This window comes from Myiozetetes cayanensis, unplaced genomic scaffold (assembly GCF_022539395.1).
Source record: "Myiozetetes cayanensis isolate MyiCay16 unplaced genomic scaffold, myiCay2020 scf33, whole genome shotgun sequence".
Classification (NCBI taxonomy): Eukaryota; Metazoa; Chordata; class Aves; order Passeriformes; family Tyrannidae; genus Myiozetetes; species Myiozetetes cayanensis.
In genome coordinates this window covers 3,565,430-3,587,890 of record NW_026087555.1, presented here as the reverse complement: position 1 = coordinate 3,587,890, position 22,461 = coordinate 3,565,430, and the positions used below count along the sequence as shown (strand labels likewise).

Here is a 22,461-nt window from a genome sequence, read left to right as displayed (position 1 = left end):
CTACCTTAGCATGTTACTGAGCATAATGAGCAGTGCTGTGCTTGGTGCTGTGGTGCATGGACAGGGTAGCTCTGCATGAGCAGGACCACAGCAGATTAAAGCAGATGGATGAGACTGTCAGTCTGCAGAAACTGATGACATTAAAAATTGGCTCCCAAGCTGGTTCTTCCATTACTTAAACATGTGAATCAGTCTGGTTCCTAATGATTTGGAAAGGGTGTTTTCTTTCTAAGTCAGTTAAGTAAACTGAATGAACTGACCTACAGTAAATAATAAATAATGGCCAGTGTTCACGAGCGAAGATCCGGGGAAGGTCTTTCCACCTTCCAGCCTGCACATTGGATTTTTTAGGTGAGACACAGTGTGCGCGGAACTGAGCCCACCCTTTAATCCTAAGGTTCATCTGCCGGGGCCAAGCGAGCTTGGACGGTGGCAGCGAGGTCCTCAGGACGTAGATGGGTTGCCTTTTAAGGGCTAACGAGCTCCATCTGCCCGGGAGTGGCCCTGACCAGGAATCGAACCCGGGTCTCCGCGGTGACAGCGCCGCGCCCTTACCACTAGACCACCAGGGTTTCCCTCATTGCACATCCCTTTTTCCTGCATCTTTGGTGCACTGCATTTCACAGCCAGAACGTTCTTTCTGTAATTCTCAATGAAAGCTGTTTGTAATTATAACATAATCTGGTAATTGCGACCAAAACCTTTTTGGGCTGTGTTTTGGCAACTGTATTGATGTGTGTTGATGTTGTTTTGCTGTTTGGACAACTTGTGAGAGAATTTATGATGGAAACTGAGAAACTGTGCTTACTAAAAAAATCCAACCAAACCACCCCAAATCAAAGAAAAAGAAAACCACATACACAAAAAAACCCCTATCCTGTAATGCCTATAAAACCAGATGTGATCTGGGTTAGTTTTTAAATCTAATGAACATTTAGTTGACACTCTGTCCTTTGGGCTGAACCTTGTGTCGTTTTGTGGCCAAATATAGTTGTTTCAGTTCTTACTTAAAACTGACTTTGGTATCTGTGATGTTCTTAGTTATAAAGAAATGTGTGAAGTTCACGGTGTCTCAGTCAAGGGTCCTGCATTCAGTACTGTTTCCACTAGCTCCCTTAAGACTGCTCATTCCTGTAGCTTTCTGATTTAGCAGTAATCATTTGTGCTAGTAAAAACAGTAGGGAGTAGGAGAAAAGGCCCTATTTTCAGCTATAGCAGAAGAAAACATCAAAATCATGTTTAAAAATATTCTCCCCCCACCCTCTCCCCCCTCCCCTCAAAAATAGTCTGATAGAAATGCAGTATAAAAGAAGGTATTTTGAAGAAAACTCTTCTTTCTATGTCCCAACCCTGTCTTCTGGGGAATTTCTTCTTTATTTCGCTGTTCTTTTGTGCAGTAATTAAATATCAAGTTAATGGTTTCCTTTTGTAAAAATTGCTTCCTTGAAAATGGACCATCCTCCTCCCTCGCAGTCTAATGACAGAAAGGCACAGATGATATTGATATAAGCTACGTTTACTTGAGTGTAACAACTTTAAAGACTGTTTGTGTACAGTAGTCTGCCAAGTGAATAATGATCTGGTTTTGCTTGTTCAATATTTTTTTTTTTTCTCCTAGAGAGGGGGAGAAAAAACCAGTAGCAGTTACTAGGGTTAATAAGATGCATTTAAAAGGTCTTTATTTAAGCCTTGCAGTTGTCTTAGAAGGGCGCTGAACTATTTTTTTCACCCCTTTCCTCCTCTCTTTCACTTGGGTAAGTGCAAGTAAGATGCAGTGCAAGTGAGGTGCAGGCACTGACTGGGTAGAGATTTTGGATCCTTCTTACACACAGAGAAGTCTCGATGGAAAGTGGAAACCAGAGGAGGGTTAAAATGGTTTGTGCAAGTTCAGCTGGCCAAGGGTGTGCTGAAAGCTGAGGCAGTGGTGAGAATTGATGTGCCAGGGCTCAGCAGGGTGTACATGAAAGGTGTTGTTACAGCTGCCACTCCCAATTTCACGGGTTACTCTGGGTTTTTCTACAATGTCCTCATTTGGGGCCAAATTGTAGCCTTCAGCATGTACACTGGATTCCAGCTGCTCTATCCCTTCCACATCTTTTGAGAGACTTCAACTGTATATATTAAGTCGATGTGCTACTTTGGTGAAAGGAGGAATTCAGACCAGTATCTGGTTTTCTAGTTTCCTTTGGCTTTAAGCTTTCAAGTCCAACTCAAGAAGGTGTTCCTGGTGAAGAGCTGTGCTTGAGCTTGTGCTCAAAATTAATTCTTGACCTGGAGATTTTACACAGAGAATGATTTTTGCATGTGTATAAGCAAGTGCTCAAAATGGTTTCCTGGTTCACAATTTGAAACTGAGGAATGACTGCTATGTGTGTGTGTGACAGAAAAAGAGATGTCAAGGAGGTAGGGATATTGACTTTACCATTTCCTTTGTTCTTTCTCTGTTGTGTGTATTGCTACAAGTATCTCAGCAGAGTTGTCTCAAGTGAAAAAATGTGGAGTTAAGGCACAATTTGTTGGTCGGGAAGCATTCTAAGAATTGTTCTGAGGATGAATAAAGAGGAAGTTTCAGGTGGAATAGAAAAAATGCAGAAATAGTGAAGCTCTGTTCTTTCCTTACTGCCATTTTTCAAGCGGCTTCCAGAAATACTTATGCATAACAAGTTTGCTATGCAGACTTCTACTCCTCTGTGATTGCATGTTTAGTAACTGTGCCAACTAAGCAATTGAGTAAGATGGAAAAGATAGAGTGTATTACAAAGGGTGTGCTGCAATTTAGTTATCCTGTGGTTTAAAAAAGAAGAGTTGTTCTAAGTCCCAGTATAAGCTTGCAATTTCTTGAGATATCTAGCTTTCTACAGATGACTTAGCTAGATGTTACTTGGGTTATGTGAGGTGTTGAAGGTGTTATTCATCATGTTTGTGGACGCTTCATTAACGAATCTTTGGGCCAGCAAGAGACTACAGAGAGGTGAACCAATCCAGAGTCAGTGCATCCCCGTTAGAATGCAAGAAGTTGTCTGGTTGGAAGCAGGTTGTTCAAGAGGCTCGCCTTGGCACTGGGTGTAGGTCTAGGCACACAGTCAGGGGGTGAGGGAAAGTCCAGCAGCCTACACTTAAAAAAATGTAAAACATTCTTCAGAAGCTTGATGCAATGGTTACTTGTGGGTATCTGGTCAGTCCCTTGGTGAGCAAAGTGCAAACCTCCTGCCTTATCCTGAGGGCAGTGAATGAGTACCGTTGGGAACATGTGTGGGAGAGCAAGGGAGGAAGAACCCCAGGGAGAGGCAGTGCTGATTCATTCTCCTCCAAAACTGTCTGTTGCCATTGAGGATAGGAGCTCGGAGGCTATTGGTTGTTAATGTGTTACGTGTAATGTATCAGAGAACCCTGGAAGGTGTCCTGAGTCACCACTGAGTGGACAAAATACTTCATATGCCTGGTGAAACTCTTCACATGTATTCCTGCAGCACTTTGCTGTGATTTTCCAGCCTTGTCCACAAGCTTGGCATAAAATCACCACTGTTGTTTGGGCAGACGTGACTTCCTTTGAGAGGGGTAGTTTCCCCAGAGAAAAGGAGAACAAACAGTTTTGGAAAGATCCAATCCCCTAGATGGTTTAAACTGGAAATAAAACTATACAGAGTCTGGAAGACAATGAAATAAGAGCTACAACATAATTAACTTTGATTGCTCCTTGAAGAAGTGGCCACTTTTTGTAGATGAAAAATTTCCTTGGTATTTCTTACTCTGCTGTTAGAGGCATGAGAAATGATGCTGTGTTTACAGAGGGACTCATCCCCACATAGGAGTCTGGCCAATGACTTTTCTCCAGTTTCACCTAGTCTTTTGGCATGCAGTCAACTCCTCCACTGCTTATCCACATTGGCCCATCTGCAGTCATGCTGCCTGTCCTCTTCCATGTTTTAGGACCCTGCTTAAGAGGATGATCTCTTCTTTATCGACCCGTGAGCACCGCCTACTCTTCCTGGGTTGCTTCACCGGGGCTCTGCCTGACAGGCATCTGCTCCTGCTGTTGCATTACATTGTTTGCTCAGTTGTTTAACAAAGTGCTTTTAATGGAAATATAAAACCGGATAGAAATACAGCACCTAATGGAATAATCTCTTAATTGCAGTGCTGCAAATGACTATTTAGCACATGATTACTGTACTTCCAGGGGGAACAGTGGGCAGGGAAGAATATTGAATGAAAGACACTAAACACTTCAACTGCTAAGAATGATGATTTATTGCCAGTCTGAGCATCAGGCTAAGCAGGGCAAATAAACTGACAATAGTAAGTGCTTTTGGAGGTAGAAATTGCCTCATTCGGGATATTCACTTTGTGCAACATGTAAATTCTACCAGGATAAATGCACAAAGAGCGATTAATTAGTAGTGGTGAGATACTCATGCATGCAGTGTCCTTAGGCAACCCAGAAAAAGTATTTATCAGCACATTGCCCAGTTATTGGCAGATAACTCCTGATATGTAGTAGTTTGCTACTTCAGCTAGAAAATGCATTGTCCCTCTGCCTCCCTGTAAAAATCATAGGGTTTGCTGTGTTATGTGGTTTGAAAAAAATACCTCATGTTTTTCAGTAGCAAAGATGTTCTCAGAGGCACGTTGACATTATCATTTTTTGGTATTGCTGCAAGTCTTTCAAGACGCACTAGCCCTTAAAGAAGCTGTGTCCATCCTTTGGATATCTCACCCGGGTTAGGCAACGCCAGGTGAAAAAAATATTAATTTAGTATTGAGCTGGCAGTTGATTTGGTGTACAGCTGAGTTCTCTCCAGACACAGAGCATGGCTATCAGGGAACATGTTTTGAGGAGCACATGCTGCTCAGGGAGGTAAGGTGAGTGTTTTGGAAGTGACCTCGCTGGTTCCCACCAGCACTCCTCTTTCCCATGATTTTGTGTGTGGTTTCCCTGTGCTGCCTAAGGATGAGGATGCCTGACTTCACCTGCCTGCAGAAGCCCCTCTGTCACTCAGGCCTTTCTTTCCACGTTTGGGACACATCACATGCCTGTTGGACTCACACTCTGGTGCACATAGATGCAGACCAAACAGGTCAGAGAGATTTCCAGTGTTTGCAATGGGTCTTGGCACTGCCAAGCCCATGGTGCTGTCCTGTGAGAACTGGAGCTGGCTGTTGCTTTTGTTCTGAGCTGGTGTGATGCTCCCGCTGCCTGCACACTAGCATGGCTAACAATGGTGAAGCTGAGCATTGTGTTGTTTTTCATGGCAACTTCCAATACCAAGGGAAAGATTAGGGGTTTTTCAAACAGAGGTTCAGATGATGCAGGAAAATTTGTTGTTGTTGTTGTTTCAATTTGAAAATCAGAAGTGTTGGATGTGTACAGAATTAAAGGGGGAAAGTATATGTGGCTGTTTTATTATTATTTTCTTAAAGGAGAAACTTTTCATAGTTGTTGAAAGTAACAGCTTGTATAAATATTTTTAAAAAGCAGGAAAAATGAGAGATAAGATATTTCGGGGTGTATTTTGGTGGGACATATGCTTTGCAATGTGCATTAGGCATGCATCAGTACCTGCCTAATGCACTCTGTCATGGATTATTGCTCTTGCTTAGATTGAACACTTGCCAAGTTCTTTCAAATGACAATGAGATGCTTTGTTCAGGCTGATGATTCGAATGCAGTTTGAAACTCCAGCATAGAGAGGTACTAGGCTACAGAGCATGTGCACCTCTTAATAAAATTTGACAACAGATACAAACAATAGGAAAATTAGCAGGTGCTTCTGTGTATGGATGAAAAAGAAAAAAAGGAAACACTTCTAGAATAATTATAATCTGGCAGAGGCTGCAGGAAAGACTTTTAAATAGGCTTTTAACCATATAAACAGATCTTTTCAACAAACATTGCTAATCTCATTATTTTTCTATGAAGTCCTTGCTATGCAGATAAGACTTGTCCAACTTGTTACTCAGTACATGCTGTTGTGTAAGTGGAAAACTCAAATTGGAAACCTTTTAATTCACGTGTGATGGGCTTACTGCTGATTCGTAGTAGCAGGAAAGAATTTAGCTCTTTAATGTTCTTTAATTTTTCTTAATCTGAGGTTAGTTATGGTACTGGCCTTTTTGTAGCACACTGACAGATCTGGTCAATTGTTTGGGGAGGATTTACACAGTGAATATGTTTCACAAGAAAAATCATAGATTTGCTCACATGCTTAAAAGGTTGCAGGGGATTAAAGACTCAGAAGGCAGAATTGCATTTATCTGTATTTCTGACATAGTTTCAAATGCTCATATTTGTAAGTTTTGCTTCTGTTATGCATCACAGCAAATTAAATCACTGATAGCATTTGATGTGTATTTTATTATTTTAACAGCTTCAGGTTTGGAGTCATGAAAGGTGCAAATTTGAAGGCTAATATTACAGTCTCCTTTACACCAGGCTGTATTTGTATTGAGCTGTAGGGTTTCAGCAGTATATGCTGGCCCACAGCTGAGATGGTCAGAGGGCAGAAAGGAAGACCCTTCCAACCATGCAGGAAATCTTAGGTGAAAGGCTCCTGGGCTCTGCAGCAGTGTCACTGCCAGTCTTGCAAGCTGTATTACAGCATTTAGAACAAGCTGGGTGAAATCAGACCCATAAAAAACAAAGGGGTTCTGGACGGGTTGAAGGGAACTGGCTTACATGCTTTACAATGGTATGGATGTTCCTGTTGCCTCAAGAACAGGATTGGCAAAAGCCAAGTTGTGATGTATGTGCATGTGCTAGGGTGTATCAGGCAAAGCAAGAGGAGGTAATGCTGAAACTGGTGCTCCACCTGTGTGACAGTGAAGGGGCTCTTGGTGGAGGAATGGTGCTAAGTTGAGCTGCATGTGAAAGGAGAATGTGGCAATAGATGTATGTTGTGGCACCTGGGGATGACATGGCAACGTGACTGATTTAGGAGCTGCTTGCCAGAGCATGGACAAGGTCAGCTGATAGCAGGCTCCTGTGGAAAACCAGTGACATGTTCACCTGGCTGGATGTACAGGGATTTCAGCTATGAGAGGAGAAGTATTGTGTGAGAAGATGTTTAAAATGCAGACTCACAAAGCATCTACTCATTAAACATTTCAGTTTTTCTTTTACTAACTATATATCTTGTTAAAATTCTTCTTTGATGTAGTGGAGAACAATAATATTGGAGGCTTTTAAAAAGCATTTAAGAAGTTCTATAAAATCAATGAACAAAAGGCACATCCACTTGAATAATTTTAATGTAGTCCTAAATTAGAAAATTTGTGGAATTTGACTTCTTGCACCTGCAATAAGCATTTCAGTGTACTCCCAAAAACTGAGGTAGTAAAATGCATTATAAGATTTGAATCCTTGATTTAACTTGCAAAATGATTTCACATGGAAAATTAAACAGTGGTGTTTTTCTGAAATTTAACAGCTGATATCACCTGGATTTTTTTTTTTATTATTTCTGTGAGCTACTTTTTATCTTAACCCTTTTTACTGAGAGAGTTCTTTGAAAGGCTTATCTTTTTTATAAGAATCCTGTAGAAACGGTAACTGAGTTGAAGGGGACCATTGGACTTTGCTTTACTGGGTACTTCTCTGCTAGATCAGAAATAAATTGTTTGGATGCTTGGTGTGGAGGAACACATAAATGTGTGGAAAAAAATGAATTAAAATAGGTTTGGGAAATTAATGTTAAAAGAAAGAATTTTTTTTTCTTGATCCCTTAATTATTTGGCTCTTTTTCAAGCAGTACTAGTTTGCAATAGCATTTTTACCTAAACTCTCAGATCTCCAAAGTTTGCCAGTAAAGGATGATTTTTATCTTTTTTTATCTTTTGAAGGATATGTTAAAGAAATAGAAACCCATCTTCATCTTTAACAATGCTCTTTTTGTAGCTTACTACTGCGAATGCAGTTTTCTTGCTGTCTTTAAGCCTACTACCAGTAAATTGATTGTACTCAACAATAACAACAAAAAGAGGTATTTCAAGGAAAAAGCAACTGAGTAGATAGGATAGGTTTTATGTAAGGTAGAATGTAGGTTGTACCCTATCCATTTTCCCAGGCAAGCCTACTACAGTTCATCCCAGGTACTGGATTTCTGCCATTGAGATGAAGAATTCAGAGGCAGATGGGTACAGTGGGAGATTTCATGCACCACTTCACTGAAGAAAGCTTTCAGACTGATTGGGCAGCAGCTGCTAACCACTCCTGACTATTCAAATATGCCTCGTCAGCAATAGAAACAGTAATATTTTGCTAGTGGTGGGTGAGTTGATAAAACATGTAGATGCAGTGAAAGGGTAGTTAGCCTGTTTCTGTGCTCATATAACTGATTTTAAGAGCCATAACAGAAAAATTTTGCATAGAGATAATAGCTGAAGCAGTGCACTGAAGTGCAGAGGCTGGAGGATCCAACCGGGCTTAACAAAACTTGAGTTTTGGCACTCTTCCACTGATTTTACTTCAGTCACATAATCTTCCTGAGCTGGGGTTTGTAAACCAATAGTTGAATAATATTTATTTATATGTCTCAGACTGACTTAAGCAACCAGGAGAAATGCATGATGGTTTCATTGTGAGTGACATGTAGATAATTAAGAAGAAGAAACATTGTGGAAGGGGATAGTGCTGCAGGGCAGTCCATTCCCAAGTAGTGAGACTTGTTCCAGGTGCTTTTATCTTGGTGGAGAGCAGAACGTGTCAAACTGAGTCTCTAATGGGTCTACTCACCTTTATTTTTCTTGCTGCCTGCCTACTGTCTGAACACTGACTTATCCAAACAAATTGCCATTGTGCTGCTCCCCTGCATGCTTAGTTCATGGCAATCACCAAATGCTTTACCTATGTTTTCATCAAGGGGAAAAAAATCCACCTTGTAGCAAACTCTCGGTGCTGCAGAGCTTACTGCAGCAGCAGCTGGCACAGGGCTTGTTACCCTGCTGCCAGCATGCCTGTGCCTGCCCAGTGGAGAGTCAGGAATAATGCAAGGTTGCATTTTGCGGCTGAGGCACTGCGTGACTGCATCTGACTTTTGAAACTTTTGAGGGAATTGTGGGTGACTCAGAGTCCCCACTCTGCCAGAGCAGGATCTGCTCAGCAGGGAATGCCTGTTTTCCATACAAATGGGTTCTCAGACAAAGCCAGGATGTAGCACGCTGTCAGAGGGATCTGTGTGTATCAGCTGAGCTTCACCAGATTGGTCCTGCGTCTGAGAGGTCTCTGTGGGAGCACCTCTGGAGGCACTTGGGGCTGTGTGAAAATGTTTGCTCAGCTGTGCAACAAAGGAGTGTATCTGTGTTAGTGGCAGACTGAAGCTCCCATTTTGACACAGAGAGTGAAGTCTAGAATAACTCATTTTTCACTGTCACCACTGCAAAGTAAACCCAGTCATTCAAGCAGGTGTCTATCTGTGTCCTGTCAAAGCTAACTTTTTGATCCTTGCTGATGAAGTGAGAAGAGATGTGGATGGGCTCTTCTTGCCTGCAAAAACTGCTCATATATAAGCTCAGACTTGTCACGGTTGAGTCAATGCAATCAAGCCTGCTTGGTGTGCAGCTGAGAGGGGACTCAGATTCCATCCTACACTGCACTTCCAGAGCTGCACCATCAGTGCTGCAGACAAGGACCAGCAGCTTTGGATCTTTCTATGCATATCCAGTTACTGAAATAGCACTAGAGTTGTAGGTCTTTACTCACGTACCCCAAAAGACACACACGCATGCCTTCAGGGCTGAAAAGCAGTCAGACTACTCACTTGGCTCAGGGAGATGTGTGCCTGATAAATTAGACAGCTGTATACAGAACACTTTGCCTCTAAAAGGCAAAGTGGTCAGGATTTTTCATTGCACATACCTGGTGGTTTAAATTTTTCACATTTCCTCCTTTGCCTGCCCATCTAGAACAAACAAAGCCTTAAATTCAACTCCTTGTCAGCTTTCCCTGTAATTACACTTCACACGGTCACACCTTCTTAAAAGCCCTCCTAGTATATTTGCATTTAGATGGAGAAAGACAGCTTTCCGGTTCTCGTCTAACTTATACCTTTTCTGACAACTTTCTATTAACGTCAAGGTACATGGGGAGGGGCTGAAAGCCCGAATTCCTTTATACTTCATTTCTCCAGCATCAAAAGTGAAAAGACTACCATTTGGTTTGCTCAGGTGCTTCAGCTAGGACAATGTAGTTAAGTGCTGCGTAATTGTCATGTTTTCCCACATTTTCCAAGTTGCTGTTAAGTGAGGCTGGACATTAGCATGAGCTCCTGCTTTTTTGCTGGGAGCATCTTTCTGCTAACAGACTGTTTGTTTGTTGTATTCTGACCTCTCGGGGGTTTACCACTCGGGGAGGGGGTCATTTGTGTTTCCTAGTCATCATGAAGCTTTCCTGTCTATAGCAATCAAAAGCCTGTTTAGTATGATATTGCTATATTGGCTTTTATTTACAACTAAGTAAAAGTTAGATTTTTAACATTTCAGTAAAGTCCAAGTTGTAAACTTTTCACTTGTTTGCCTTTTTTTGAGTGGGCATAAAAGTGACTCCTTTAAAGGCATAATGTAGACATGCTACTGTTAGTTAATTGCATCTTTAGACAATTCTTTTTCCTTGTTTGAGACCTCAGTGGTTTGTAGCTGAGAAATCTTGGGGTGTGTTTTCAAGTGCATAGCTGTTTAGGGTTTTTAGGCAGAAGTCTGTGAAGGATTTGTCATGTTTGAAGAACATCTGAGAGTTCCCAATTCCTGCCAAAGTCGCTGGGCGCTGCAGAGGCTCAGTTCTTCTCAGGAAACGTTTGGGCTTACTTCTGGGAATTGCTTGAAGATGAAAGGCCTATTGATGCTGAAAGGAAGCAAAAACCTTTTAATGGCTGAGTAACGAATACAATTTTTAACTTGACAGCAGTGATAGAAAATAAATAAGTAAGAATTTGAACCCAAAGATTACCATAGGAGAGGCTGAGTGAGAAGATGATTAATGTTACAAAAGTAGAGCTGCCTTTATTTTTTTTTTTCTGGCAAAAGCTAACTTAGCTTTTACTTAAGCAAACTGGCAATTCCCTTCTGGCTGTTGTAACATCTTAGCCTTCTCCATACCTAGAGGTCTGTATATTTAAAACATAGGAAGAGGTGTATTCAGAATCATTTTTCCATATGCTTTGAAGGAAAGGTTGCAGCAGTGCTGCATTTTCTTGGAACATTATTTGTGATGAAAAATATTTGACAGGAGGTTTTTGGCAACCATTGTGGATAAACAGGCAGGCTGTGAGGCCTTGATCTCTTGTTCAGTGGGTCTAATGCTGCTCTCATACCATCAATAATCAGAGAGACTCAATGAGTTAAAGGAGTTAGAAGAAGCAAAATCTTGGCAAGCAAATTCCAATTCTTATTGCTTCAGTGTAAAGATGTTTATTTTTGGGAAGCATCTACCAAGGCTGAGTGATGATGATCCAGAAAATAACTGACTAACTGTACCATCTGTTGCACTTCTGCCCTATGTTTTTCTCTTATCATTTATGTATGTTCAATCTGTGTATCTTCTGCAAAATAGTGTTTGATGTGAAACAAATTAAAAAATTTAACAAGTCACAACTTGACAATGTTTCCATAACGGAAGGGAAGCAAAGGCTGGGGCAACGCATTTTTGATGCTGTTTAGTATTAACTGGAATTTTGTCCTTTCATCTACTTGTCCTATTAGTCATTGTCAGGCTCACTGTTAGAGCTGAGCGCAGTTGCGATGCTCAGTAACCTTCTATGCCATGCCATTATCCGTGCATTTTCAAGCTGATAGGCTGAAAATTTAATCTTTGTAGATGTGTAGACTGTATAAATTGGTGGCAGAACTGGGGTGCTGCAGAGAGGCTGTTATGGGTGCATCCGTGTGATTTCTTTTTAACTGGTTTTGGGGACAATGTGTCTTGCCTTAAACAAGAACACGTCTCTGTCATGAGAAATGTTGATCAGCAGTTTCTCATGATACAAAATGAATCAATTTTAATGACAAAACAGCTTCAATAAATTTGTGATTTCCTGCAGTTGCACTCAAATGTTCTGTGTTTCAGAGGAAAAGGTTCTGTGCATTGAGAAGGGAGTGAGTGTGTTTGTGTATTTGCTTTTTAGCCTTTCCCCATCCCCCTTCCCTCCTCCTGGATAATTCCTTTTGGCAGCACTAGATCTTTGCAATTAAAACATATTTTTATTTTCATTTTTGTTTTCATTTGGATAACACACAGGACAGGAGAGGCAAAATTTCTTCCTGCACCAGTCTATTTTTTGAAAACATTGTCATGGGCTGGATTGTCACATAGTAGCGTTTGGAACTCCGTAGTAAGGATTGGTATGTCACTGAGTGGCTTCAGAGCACACTGGTATTTTCATGACTTCTGTTACAGACCCAAGTGTGGGTGATGATGTGGGTCAGGGTGCATGCTTTACTGAACTTCCTGAACCAAATTTCTTTTTTACAGCCTAGGAGTATTTTACTGTTTCAGTCTGTAGCAAGGCACAATTTGGGGTTTGTTTTGTTGTGTTTTTTTTTTTTTTTTTGGTGTGGTGGTGATTTATGCATGTGTCCCGCAGCTCCCAGGCTCCCATGTGCTTGATGTGTTGGTGCTAAACCTTGAGGTCCAGTTTCCCAAGGCATTTTTGCATATCAGTAAGGAAGAGTTTGGGGATGGGTTTAGTTTTGAGGTTTTTGGAGATCCTATTCTAGGAAAGCCTAAATATCAAAGCTGCTAGTCTGGAGAGGTTCCTGAAGAACAGGAGCTGGGGTTTGCCCTGCAGCATTGGCAACAGGGGAATTGGGGCTCTGTCTGTCCCTGCACAAGGGACAACTCACTGGAGCCGGGCAGGCGGTGTCTCTGCATGGGTTTCCTCTGCTGGCACCTGGCTGGTCATGGAGACCTCATCTCCTCTTGGCACAGGTCCCTTCAGGGACCGATGCTGACCATGGTTCTCCAAGGCTTTCTGCCTGGCTTCCTAACTCTGACCTTAAGGTAGCTGTTCAGTGTTACGAGTTACACGGTAGCCCAGGATTTCAAAATCTTTGAAGAGCATGTTGACAAATGCCCTCAATGGCCGGGTTAATGGTGGGCAAGCATGGTGTTTCCACAGGTGTTGAGAGTAGGGTATTGACAGGCTTATATAAAGAAGTGGACATTTCAGTAGACAGCAGATTCTTCTGCTCTGAATTCAGAATGCCATCTAGTGCAATACAACCAATCTTTTAAAAAGATTGAGTCTCAAGCATGAGATGAGACAGTATGCATGGGAGCATGGCACCTACATGATAAAATGGAATTGAAATGAGTTTTAGCTCTTGATTTCAAGTAGTTTAAGGTCTTGTCTGTAAATTAAAGGAGGGAGGGCTGCTGATCTCAACTCCATGATCAAGTAAGTAGCTACGCAGTGTTTCTTCCCTCATTGTTCTGCTTTTAGAACTGCAGCTCCTTCTGTTCAATGAAGCTGGAGGAAACTATGGAACAAAAAATAAAAAAAGTATCCAATTCACACAGGGAGGCAGAGGGTGGATGATGAACCTGAACAGGAAAGGGGAGGGGAATGACCCCTCTCCTGGCTGCAGGGGCAGCCAACTTTGCATGGTCAGCAGCCTGGGCCACTAGTCACCGTGAGGGCATGAGGTAGTCTGCAGTGGTACCAAGGCATGACTAACCTTGCCAAGCAGTGCCCTGTAGTCCTGTACTTGTGTGAGCACCTGTGTCCACCAGGCTACTCTGGAACAGGCACCTTCATCTTCACTTAAACCTGCAGGAACTGGCATTATGGCAAAAAAGTGATGTCCCTTCCCCTCCACTCCGTCCCTCCCTTCTCTCTCTCTTCACACACTCTTTAGAAAGGATTTATTTCTAGGAAGACAGCTTGGGGTCAAGGAAGGTTCAGGGAAAGAAAAGGCCTTTAGAGATATTACAGCTACTGTTTTTGCAGCAAGAGGCATGCAAGTTGTTTTACATTCAGTGTTGAGGTATGTATAGGAAACATGGCTACTTCTCATTGTTAATATTATTGTTACAAGAGACTCAAGTGGTTTAGCATTTTCCTTTTATTTGAATGTGATCAGAACAGAAACCCTGAGCAAAACAGCTTGATCACTCTGAATTTGGATGCTTGCCAGCCTAGAAACACAAGGACATCCATAATCCACATGGATGTAGGACGGTGTTGAAGTAGAAGGCAATTTTCAGGGTCATAGCATGTGGTCTGACTTAAAAAAATGCATTCACTTTAAAAGTCTTTTGCAAGCATACAGTATTAGATACATCCAAGTTTGCTTCTAGTTTGCCTTATAATTCCTCCTAAGTTTTTGTCTTCTGTGTTTGGCATCTCCCAAAACTGACTGCACAAAGTTTTCCTGGCACACACAAGGCAACTGACCAACTAACTGCTTATAGATAGGAAATTGCTCACATGCAAAATGACATCAGATGCAGAGAGGAAATGTTTCTATTACATAGTTTGTAACAGAAGGATTATGTATATTGACTGAAGCAATGGTCTGTGATTCCTGTTTGGGATAACACTAGTGCACAGTGTTAGTCATCCTTTCTTTCTCTTCTTCCTAAAGCTTGTGCAATGAGGACAGAAACTTACTGCGTATTCGAGAGAGAGAGAGACGGAGTCAGGAGGTTCTAGAGAAGAAAGACCAGTTCTCAAAGAAGACTCCCCTCTTTGCAGAACCCTACAAGGTAATAGTAGGGGGATACGGGTAGAAGGAGAGGAGGAAGAGGGGTTGAGGGGAAGAGGAACACTGACTTCTGCGTGGGGTGTAGCAGACTCGAGCATTGTACATGCATCTTCCCATCTGCTTAGCTTTGGTTCATCAGAGTACGTACTTAAATCTCTGTTGGCTGTGCAACAGCACTATGGACTTTGGGTTGGCCTCCTTTGAGGGAGAGTGCTCAGGAGCAGCTTGGCTGCCTATCTGTCTTCAGATGTGCTTATAAAATATAGATCTGATGTTGGTGTTCCTGAAGGCTGTAGGTGCACCTGCAAGCTTGGCTTGAAATAACTGATAGAGGCTACAGGAGTCCCATTTGTTTTGGAGCGATTTACAGGATCAAGATGAGCTTGCCTAACTTCACTCATGGTGATGTGTGGTGATTAAGTTAAGATCCTGAAGAATTGTCTCTTTTTGAGCTGGATCTCGTGGGCTATTTTTGAAATTTCCACCTCTTTGTTCTTCTGTTGCAGACTAATAAAGAAGATGAGTTGTCAAGCCGAATTCAGAGCATGCTGGGCAATTATGAGGAGGTCAAGGAGTTCATGAGCAACAAATCCTGTCAGAATCTCATAGGAATTCCAAAAAGTGTTGCTCCTCTGATCCCACCAGGACAACCTGACTGCCCATACTTTCCTGGAAAGACCAACCATACGTTACCATCTTCATTCCAGCACCTGCCCAGCCATCCACCCGTGGGACCTGTGGTTGTAGCACCTCGTCCTCCAAACCACTCCATTCACTACCAAAAGGCACAATCAGGAACACAGCTGGCTTCAGGTTTTCACACCAAGAGTCACAGCTTATCAAACAGTGGGAGCCAAGGTCAAGGATGCAATTGTGGTGGCCAGGAAAGTCAGGCAGGTTTTCAGCACAGTCAGAACGACAAGCCTGGAGATGGTGAAGGTCATGCTCATGAACTGCAGGCCTCCCCTTTACCACTTTCCCCATTACTGCCATGTTTGTTGTCTTCTCCAGTGGCACCCCTATCACCTCTACATTCCAGCCAGCATATCAATTCCAGGTCACAGAACAGCAACAAAAGTCGTGGACCAACCTACAGTCAAACCAAATCATTTCAGGACCTAGTGACAGGATCACAGGAGAAGGAAAGTCAGGACAACTCAGCCGTTAGCTTGACCAGCACCACTCAGCCTTCCTCTCAGACTTTTCCCCCATCTTTGACATCAAAAGCCAGTGCAATGCAGCAGAAACCAACTGCCTATGTCAGACCCATGGATGGCCAAGATCAGGCACCATTTGAATCCCTGGAGCTCAAACCTCTCATGGAGGAATACCATGAAGGACCTAATGAAGATCTCTTGGATTTGAAGGCAAAAGTCAAAGCTGAATTATCCAAATTGGAAACCCCTTCTGAGCCCAAGAAAGAACCCAATGAAGATATCTCAGATTTGAAGGCAAAAGCCAAAGCTGAACTATCCAAATTGGAGACCCCTTCAGAGCCCATAGAGGTAAGTACAGTGGTTGGAGGTTTCTGCTGCTGACAGGATAAGTTTATCTCTGAGAGAACAGGTCGTAAAATAGCAGCAACTGCCAGAAGCAATGACATCTGTACATTCACAACCCTGTTTAGAAGGTGCATTTTGAGGTCGGCTTTTGATGACCTGGGTGAGATATCATCCTGTTTGGATGGTGGAAATGCAATGCTTTCCATCATTCTTCGGTGGTTTTCTCAGTGAGGCTGCAGCAGGTTTTATGGTTTGAGAGATGCTTCTGTGGTTATGATTTTTGTTTTCATATGAGGCTTGTTGAAAAAGAAGGGGGAAATGATGCAGTGGGAAGGTCAAGTGGTGATGCAGTTAGTACATGAAGAGTGTGTCAGTACTCAGTCTGAGTGCTGGTGGGTGGAGGCCCCAAATCCTCACTGAATATTGGGACAGCAGACTGTGCAATGAGTTCTGCAGTCACCTGGGACTGTGAACACCACATGATTCTCCTCAGTAAGTTTGTAAGATTTCACTAGTAGATCCACAGGAAAGTATGAATTGCTCTTTTCCAGGTTGAGCCATTTCAGTTGGTACAGCAAGGCTGAGGACAGGGTTTGCAGATCAATACGTGCAGTTCAGAACAAACACAACACTCTTGGTGCTGTACTATTTAAATGTCCTTCACAGAGGGAAGAAAACTTTGGAGAAGATGCTTTCTTTTTTTTTTTTTTATCTTGAGCTGATTAGAGTTCATGTGCAGTGAGTGGCAGAGACTGGCACAGTTGAGCTGGGTTCCATTAGTCTGCTGTAGCTTTCACTTGAGAGAAAAAGGAAAGGGCAGTGGATAGAGTGGTTGGGAAGGCTTTTCTGAAGATTTCTGAAAGCATCTGTCACCTACATTCCTATGTTTGGACCCTGCTGGGAATACCAGTAGTTTCACTAGGAGCAGGTATTTTGTTTAGGAGACTATTAGGAAACATGAGGGGAAAGGAAATGTCTTCTTAACCAGAAAGTTAAGATGCGCTTCTTTTCTCTATACTGAGTTTGATACAGCAAGATTCCTTATTGTACTTGTAACAGGGTGAGTTCAAAAGGATGCCAAGACTGAAAACCAAGACACTGCTGAGAGCTTAACAATAAACCCAATATTTATTACTAAAGTGGCCAAGTAAATGGGAACCCGAGAGACAGGAAAGGAGAGGAGTGAACTAAGCCCTCAGTGAAACCCCCACTCACCCAGGTGTGTTTTACAAGGTTGTCTTACTGACCCCAGAATAACCAGAATTCCCCATAGCAGAGGTTTCATCCTTGGAGGGTCAGCAGGCTCACAAAGATAGCGGCATCCCCGCAGAAAGCAACGTTGTCCTTCATGTGAAGCTTGAGAGCCCTGAGCATGAGCCACCTGCATTTTTTGTCCAATTAGCGGGTGACGTCTCCCTGGGCTGGTGTGGCAGCACCGCCCAGCCAGAGCCTTTGGTCTCTCCCCTGTTATGTGAGTGCACCCCTTCAGCGCACACATGAGAACTTTGAAACTCTCTTTTCACATGCGCTGTTTCACTCAAGGGGTCTTATCTGTTTGGTTCTGGGGGCTTTACTTCATCTTCTCCTCTTCAGTTTCTCCTTCAAATGTCCTCTACAGGCAATGAGCCAATCACAGAACATCAAATAAAACAGTTTATACAAGAAACTGTCTCTCCAAGGATGAAGCTCCCGTTTATCAGTGAACTTGGCAGGCAAAGAACAAAATTTTTGCAGGTGGCTGGGCCAAACACAGATCAAAAAATATCAACAATCCCTGACACAGTACTCCATCTGCTTTTGCTGACCCCAAGACCACCTCTCTGATTTGTCCTGCGTGATGAAGGCAGAAGCCTTGACTGCTAAAGTAGTGGGAGGGGAGGAGCAGTGTTGATGTTCATATGCTGTCCAGCAAACACAGCTCTTTTTCCTCTGCCCTTTGAAACCCAGTTTGAGTTGTGCCAATGGACCAGCACACTGATCCTGCCTGCCTTGTGGCTTGGCCTCCCGTGAGCTCAAGGGCACTTGGTTCCCTGATTATGTTTTGGCGTTTTACTGTGCTCATCCTTCAGCACTGAGATTATTGCTATGCCCTCTGGGATATGGAATCCCACAGTGCTGACCTAAAGCAACTGGGCGAGGAGAGCTATGGAGATAGTTTTCAAGTTGTATTTTGCTACCTTTGTAACGAAAAAGAAGAGTGTGGGTGAAGTCTGCTTTTTATGGACAAGGGTATGGATCAGCTACAAATGCCTGTAGGCAATATCCTGTGGAAAATGAGAGGAAACTATCAAAACTACATAGTTGAGTTGTTATTTTTTTTTTCACACTGAGAGATTTTATTTGCTTCCAAATAGGTTTGGCATTGCACACCACACCTCAAAACAGGAAGTTTACTGAGGTCTGCATTTCCTTATTTGCCTGACTAGATATTTTACTCCTGGGGGAGAAGTGAACCAGTGCAGGACATCATCTTCTGCATTATCTTATTGTCTCATCTGCATTATTGTACATGTCTCTTTTTGCATCCCCATACTTCTCCTGTCATCTCATGTATCTCTGATTTAACATGAATTTCATTAGGGTGATGTTAGCTATGATGCTGTGTGCTGAATGAAACTTCTTTCTCACTTTCCATTGAGCACGAGTCTGAGGCCAAATGCCCATGAAAATCCTACAGCTGCCAGTGGATGAGTAGCAATTACTGATGTTCCTTCTGTTAGATCTGTGGCAAAGAACACAATAAGAAGGGAATTGAAGATAATACAAAAAAAAGTTTTTGCACAAACCAGGACCCTGTTTTTAAATTATATGCCTAGTCCATTTTGAAGCAGATAGATGAACCTTTTTGTGGATATGCTGAATGATACTCCTTTGATCTAGGGATCTTTAGGCTGTGGCCCCTGACAGTTTTCTGTGCATAGGCATTTTGGATAATGGCTCTGTAAGCCCATGTGAAAAATTCATTACTTCATTTTCTGCTTATTTCAGTCTTTTCATTGTTACATTTGCTTACTTCTCTTTGATCTCAATGATTAACATCTGTTTGATTATACAGTCCTCCGGTGCTGAAGCTTAGAGACAGAGGAGGAAGAAACAGTGAGGTTGCAGCCCTGGCTGTATGTCCTGTGTGCTGGATGTACAGTTCAGGGGTGGTGACTGGGGAGCAGGACTGGGCTGGTTTGCTTTTAGGAAGCACCCAATGAGGGCTGCTGCACACACGTGAAGGCTTCACCCAAAGAAAGAATCTTGGGAAAGCTGATTAGGGGTCCTTTGGCTGAAAGGTTGTCCTGTTTAGTTTTTGGTGGAACAGAAGCTACAGGGAGGCTCCTGCTCTGCAATGACCCTGACGGTGAATAGGTCTAGACTAGCAGAAATTCTGCTGTTCTTCCCTCTTCCTCCCAGCAACTGGGAGCATGGCTTTGCACATTTTATTTAGACTGCTTGGCCCCAGTTTACTTGAACAGCCACATGCCAAATATGGTTCTTCTCATGATCTCCCTTGACATGACTTAAGAAAGCCATTTCCTCAACCACGTATATGTTGGCTAATTGAATTTCTGAGGCTTGCAACTGTGAATACATTATGGACAACTTCTGCTCATGGGAACACTGAAATGTTAAGCCTTCCAGCCCAAATAGACATGCAGTTCCACACTAGAGTGAATTAATCCACAGCGGATAACCATGCAGTGACTCACGTCACATTTGCATAAAGAAATGTACAGTTCTTTTCTCTCTTTCCCAAATCAAAACCTTCACTTTCAAATGTCATCCCCATCTCTTTAAGGCATCTTTCCAAATGTATTGTGAATCTTAACAATATAGCACACATGAAGAAGCTTGCATGTATCCTTTCTCTTCATGTGCCGGGTTTTACCTCTTCCCCCAGCACCTAAACAAAGATGCTTTTAAAGCCATTCTCTCTTTCCATGTCTTTAGGAAACCTGCAGCACCAACAGGGACCCTTGTATTTCCTCCATTGACATGGTCTGTGATTTATGGAAGGGAATTGGCTTGACAGCAGGGCCAAGAAGCAGTGAGGCTCCTTTGAGAGAGATGTTTGTAAATCCTCAAGTATTATTAAGGGCAGAGTGTCTGGAGGAATGTATAACCCTTGATGCTCACTGAAGGTTTGGTTTTGTTTTCCTGGCAATTTTGTAAATGTTAGGGCATAGCTCTTTTTACCTCATGTAATGAGGCCTCTCTGGACTCTCCTGCATGTGAACTGGGAAGCAAATAGGGAAGCAGCCAATTTAAAATACAAAAACAACCAAAAGAAGCAACAATGAAGAGGCCCAGATGGGTTAAGTCTTTTTGGTAACACTGTATTACTCTTGATGCACAGGGCACACACAAAGATCTTTGTGTTCAAACTGGGATTGATGTCATTTGAGCTCTGTTCCCCACAGTAAACATTTATGAATGGTCACCAGTTAAAACATGGTTGTTATATAGTATATGTAATGACTAAATACCTACAGAGAAGTTTGGATGACAAATATAAAAAGTCCATTCTAGTAAGTAATTTTTCACTGACTTCTTTCCAATGCAACTGAGCTTTTCTACTGGCAGGAGTTGTCAGACAGGTGAACCCTGTAGGGTAAAAATAAATATATTGTTTCATTCAATCCAGCATCCTTTTAAAATGAAAACCTTTAAAGACATATATATATATATATAGCGCTCTTGGCCTTACATAATAAATACACAGTATTTAGTATTAATGTGTTGTCATCTTTCTACCAACCTTATGTCTATTTCTCATTTACTGAGTAGAAGGGAGATTGTGCTTTTTCCCCCTCTCCCCTTTGTATTCCTTTTTTTTTTTTTTTTTTTTTTTTTTTTTTGCTTTGCACCAAGACAGGTAACAAGGTGTTACTTCTGTATCTCCTCTTCTACCCTTTTTATAATCAGAAGTGCCTTATGTGATTGGAGCTTTCCATGTTTCACCACAAGCATTAGTTTGTCTCTTTGTTGGTATGTGACTATTAAAGCAGATCAAACATGAATGAGAATTGTTACTTTTTCTGTTTTGGTTAAGAAAAGTTAAAAAAAAAAAGTAAAACTCAACTTCACTAAAAGGGCTGACACTGAGCTATCTCATTTTCAGTAAACACCCCTAACAACTTGTATGTAAATATCCAAAGCTGTGTAGTCCTAGGCCTTTCTCAGAACCCTTGGGCATTTTGGTAAGTATGAGCTGAGATAAACTGCAACCAGAGAAAGGTTGACTGTGGGATTCTCTGCTGCTTGTTGTAATACCAAGTACCCAAAGACACATCCTTTTACTTGAGTCTTCTCCATGGTCATTTTTGGCTCTCAGAAGTTGAAAGCAGGTTTTCCCCTCAGTCTCTGTAGCAGCTGGGTTGCAGGTACATCCAGAGGCAATGACCCTGGTCACTGCTCCTTGGCGTGGTTGCATAGACTACAGAAAGTTTGGGGGTTGACAGAGGTTATGAGGTCAGGATTGCACATAGCTTTTGCATTGTTAGATACGTTTTCTTTATGTGCATGCAGTATCTTAGGAGAAATCACAGTCAATCCTAGCTGACAGGAGAGAAAGAATTGTGTGGCAGTGCTGTGTTTTGTTCGTGTTTTTTTGGTTTGTTGTGTGTGGGTTCTTTTTGGTTTTTTGGTTTTTTTCTAAAGCAAGCCAGAGCATGCAGGTGTAGTTATGTAAATAGAAAAAACTACTTCTTGTATTTGATTTAATGGGGGAATCCCACTGGATGCAAAAGAGGTTTTTCCCTTGCGTGTCTCTCCTTTGGAAGAACCCACGCATTTTATCCAGGCTGGAAATAAACCAGCAATAAAATACCAAAGCAGCTCTAAAAGCTCACATGAAACATCCTCCACCAACCTGTTTGTAGGTTATTGAAACTCTCCGCACCGCTTCTTGCATAAGTGGAAAGTGCCAAAGGGACAGATGTTGCCAATTTGAACTGTACAGGGGGAAGGCAAATATTGCTAAGCAACGGAGTGCTTGAGAGCATTTTTCGGAGAGGAGCCAAGGGAGTTATGCCTGGGAGCACTTGCAGCTTCTCATGGCTCGGTGCAAGGGAAGAGATTAAAAGTTCTTTCCTGTCAGGGCTGATGCCGCCAGCACAAAAGACACCATAACCAATTGACACTGATTAGGGCTGACAAGGGAATGTATGAAAACAGGAAATCTCCCCTGCCATGTAGGAGGGCAGTAAGACATGTTCACGGAGGTAAGTGCACCAGGCAGAAGTGGCACTGAGCCGCCTGTGCCAGGGCGATGTCA

At 42.3% G+C, this 22,461-nt stretch overlaps 1 protein-coding gene across 1 annotated transcript in view; it reads left to right on the top strand.

Annotated features, from left to right (window-relative positions):
- AFF1 (ALF transcription elongation factor 1) overlaps positions 1–22,461 on the top strand; it is a 71,143-nt gene that overhangs the window by 8,599 nt on the left and 40,083 nt on the right. Inside the window, exons 2-3 of the mRNA XM_050327373.1 lie at positions 14,575–14,695; positions 15,201–16,199. Coding sequence (XP_050183330.1) covers positions 14,575–14,695; positions 15,201–16,199 — 1,120 coding nt within the window. The remainder of the gene's footprint in view (positions 1–14,574; positions 14,696–15,200; positions 16,200–22,461) is intronic.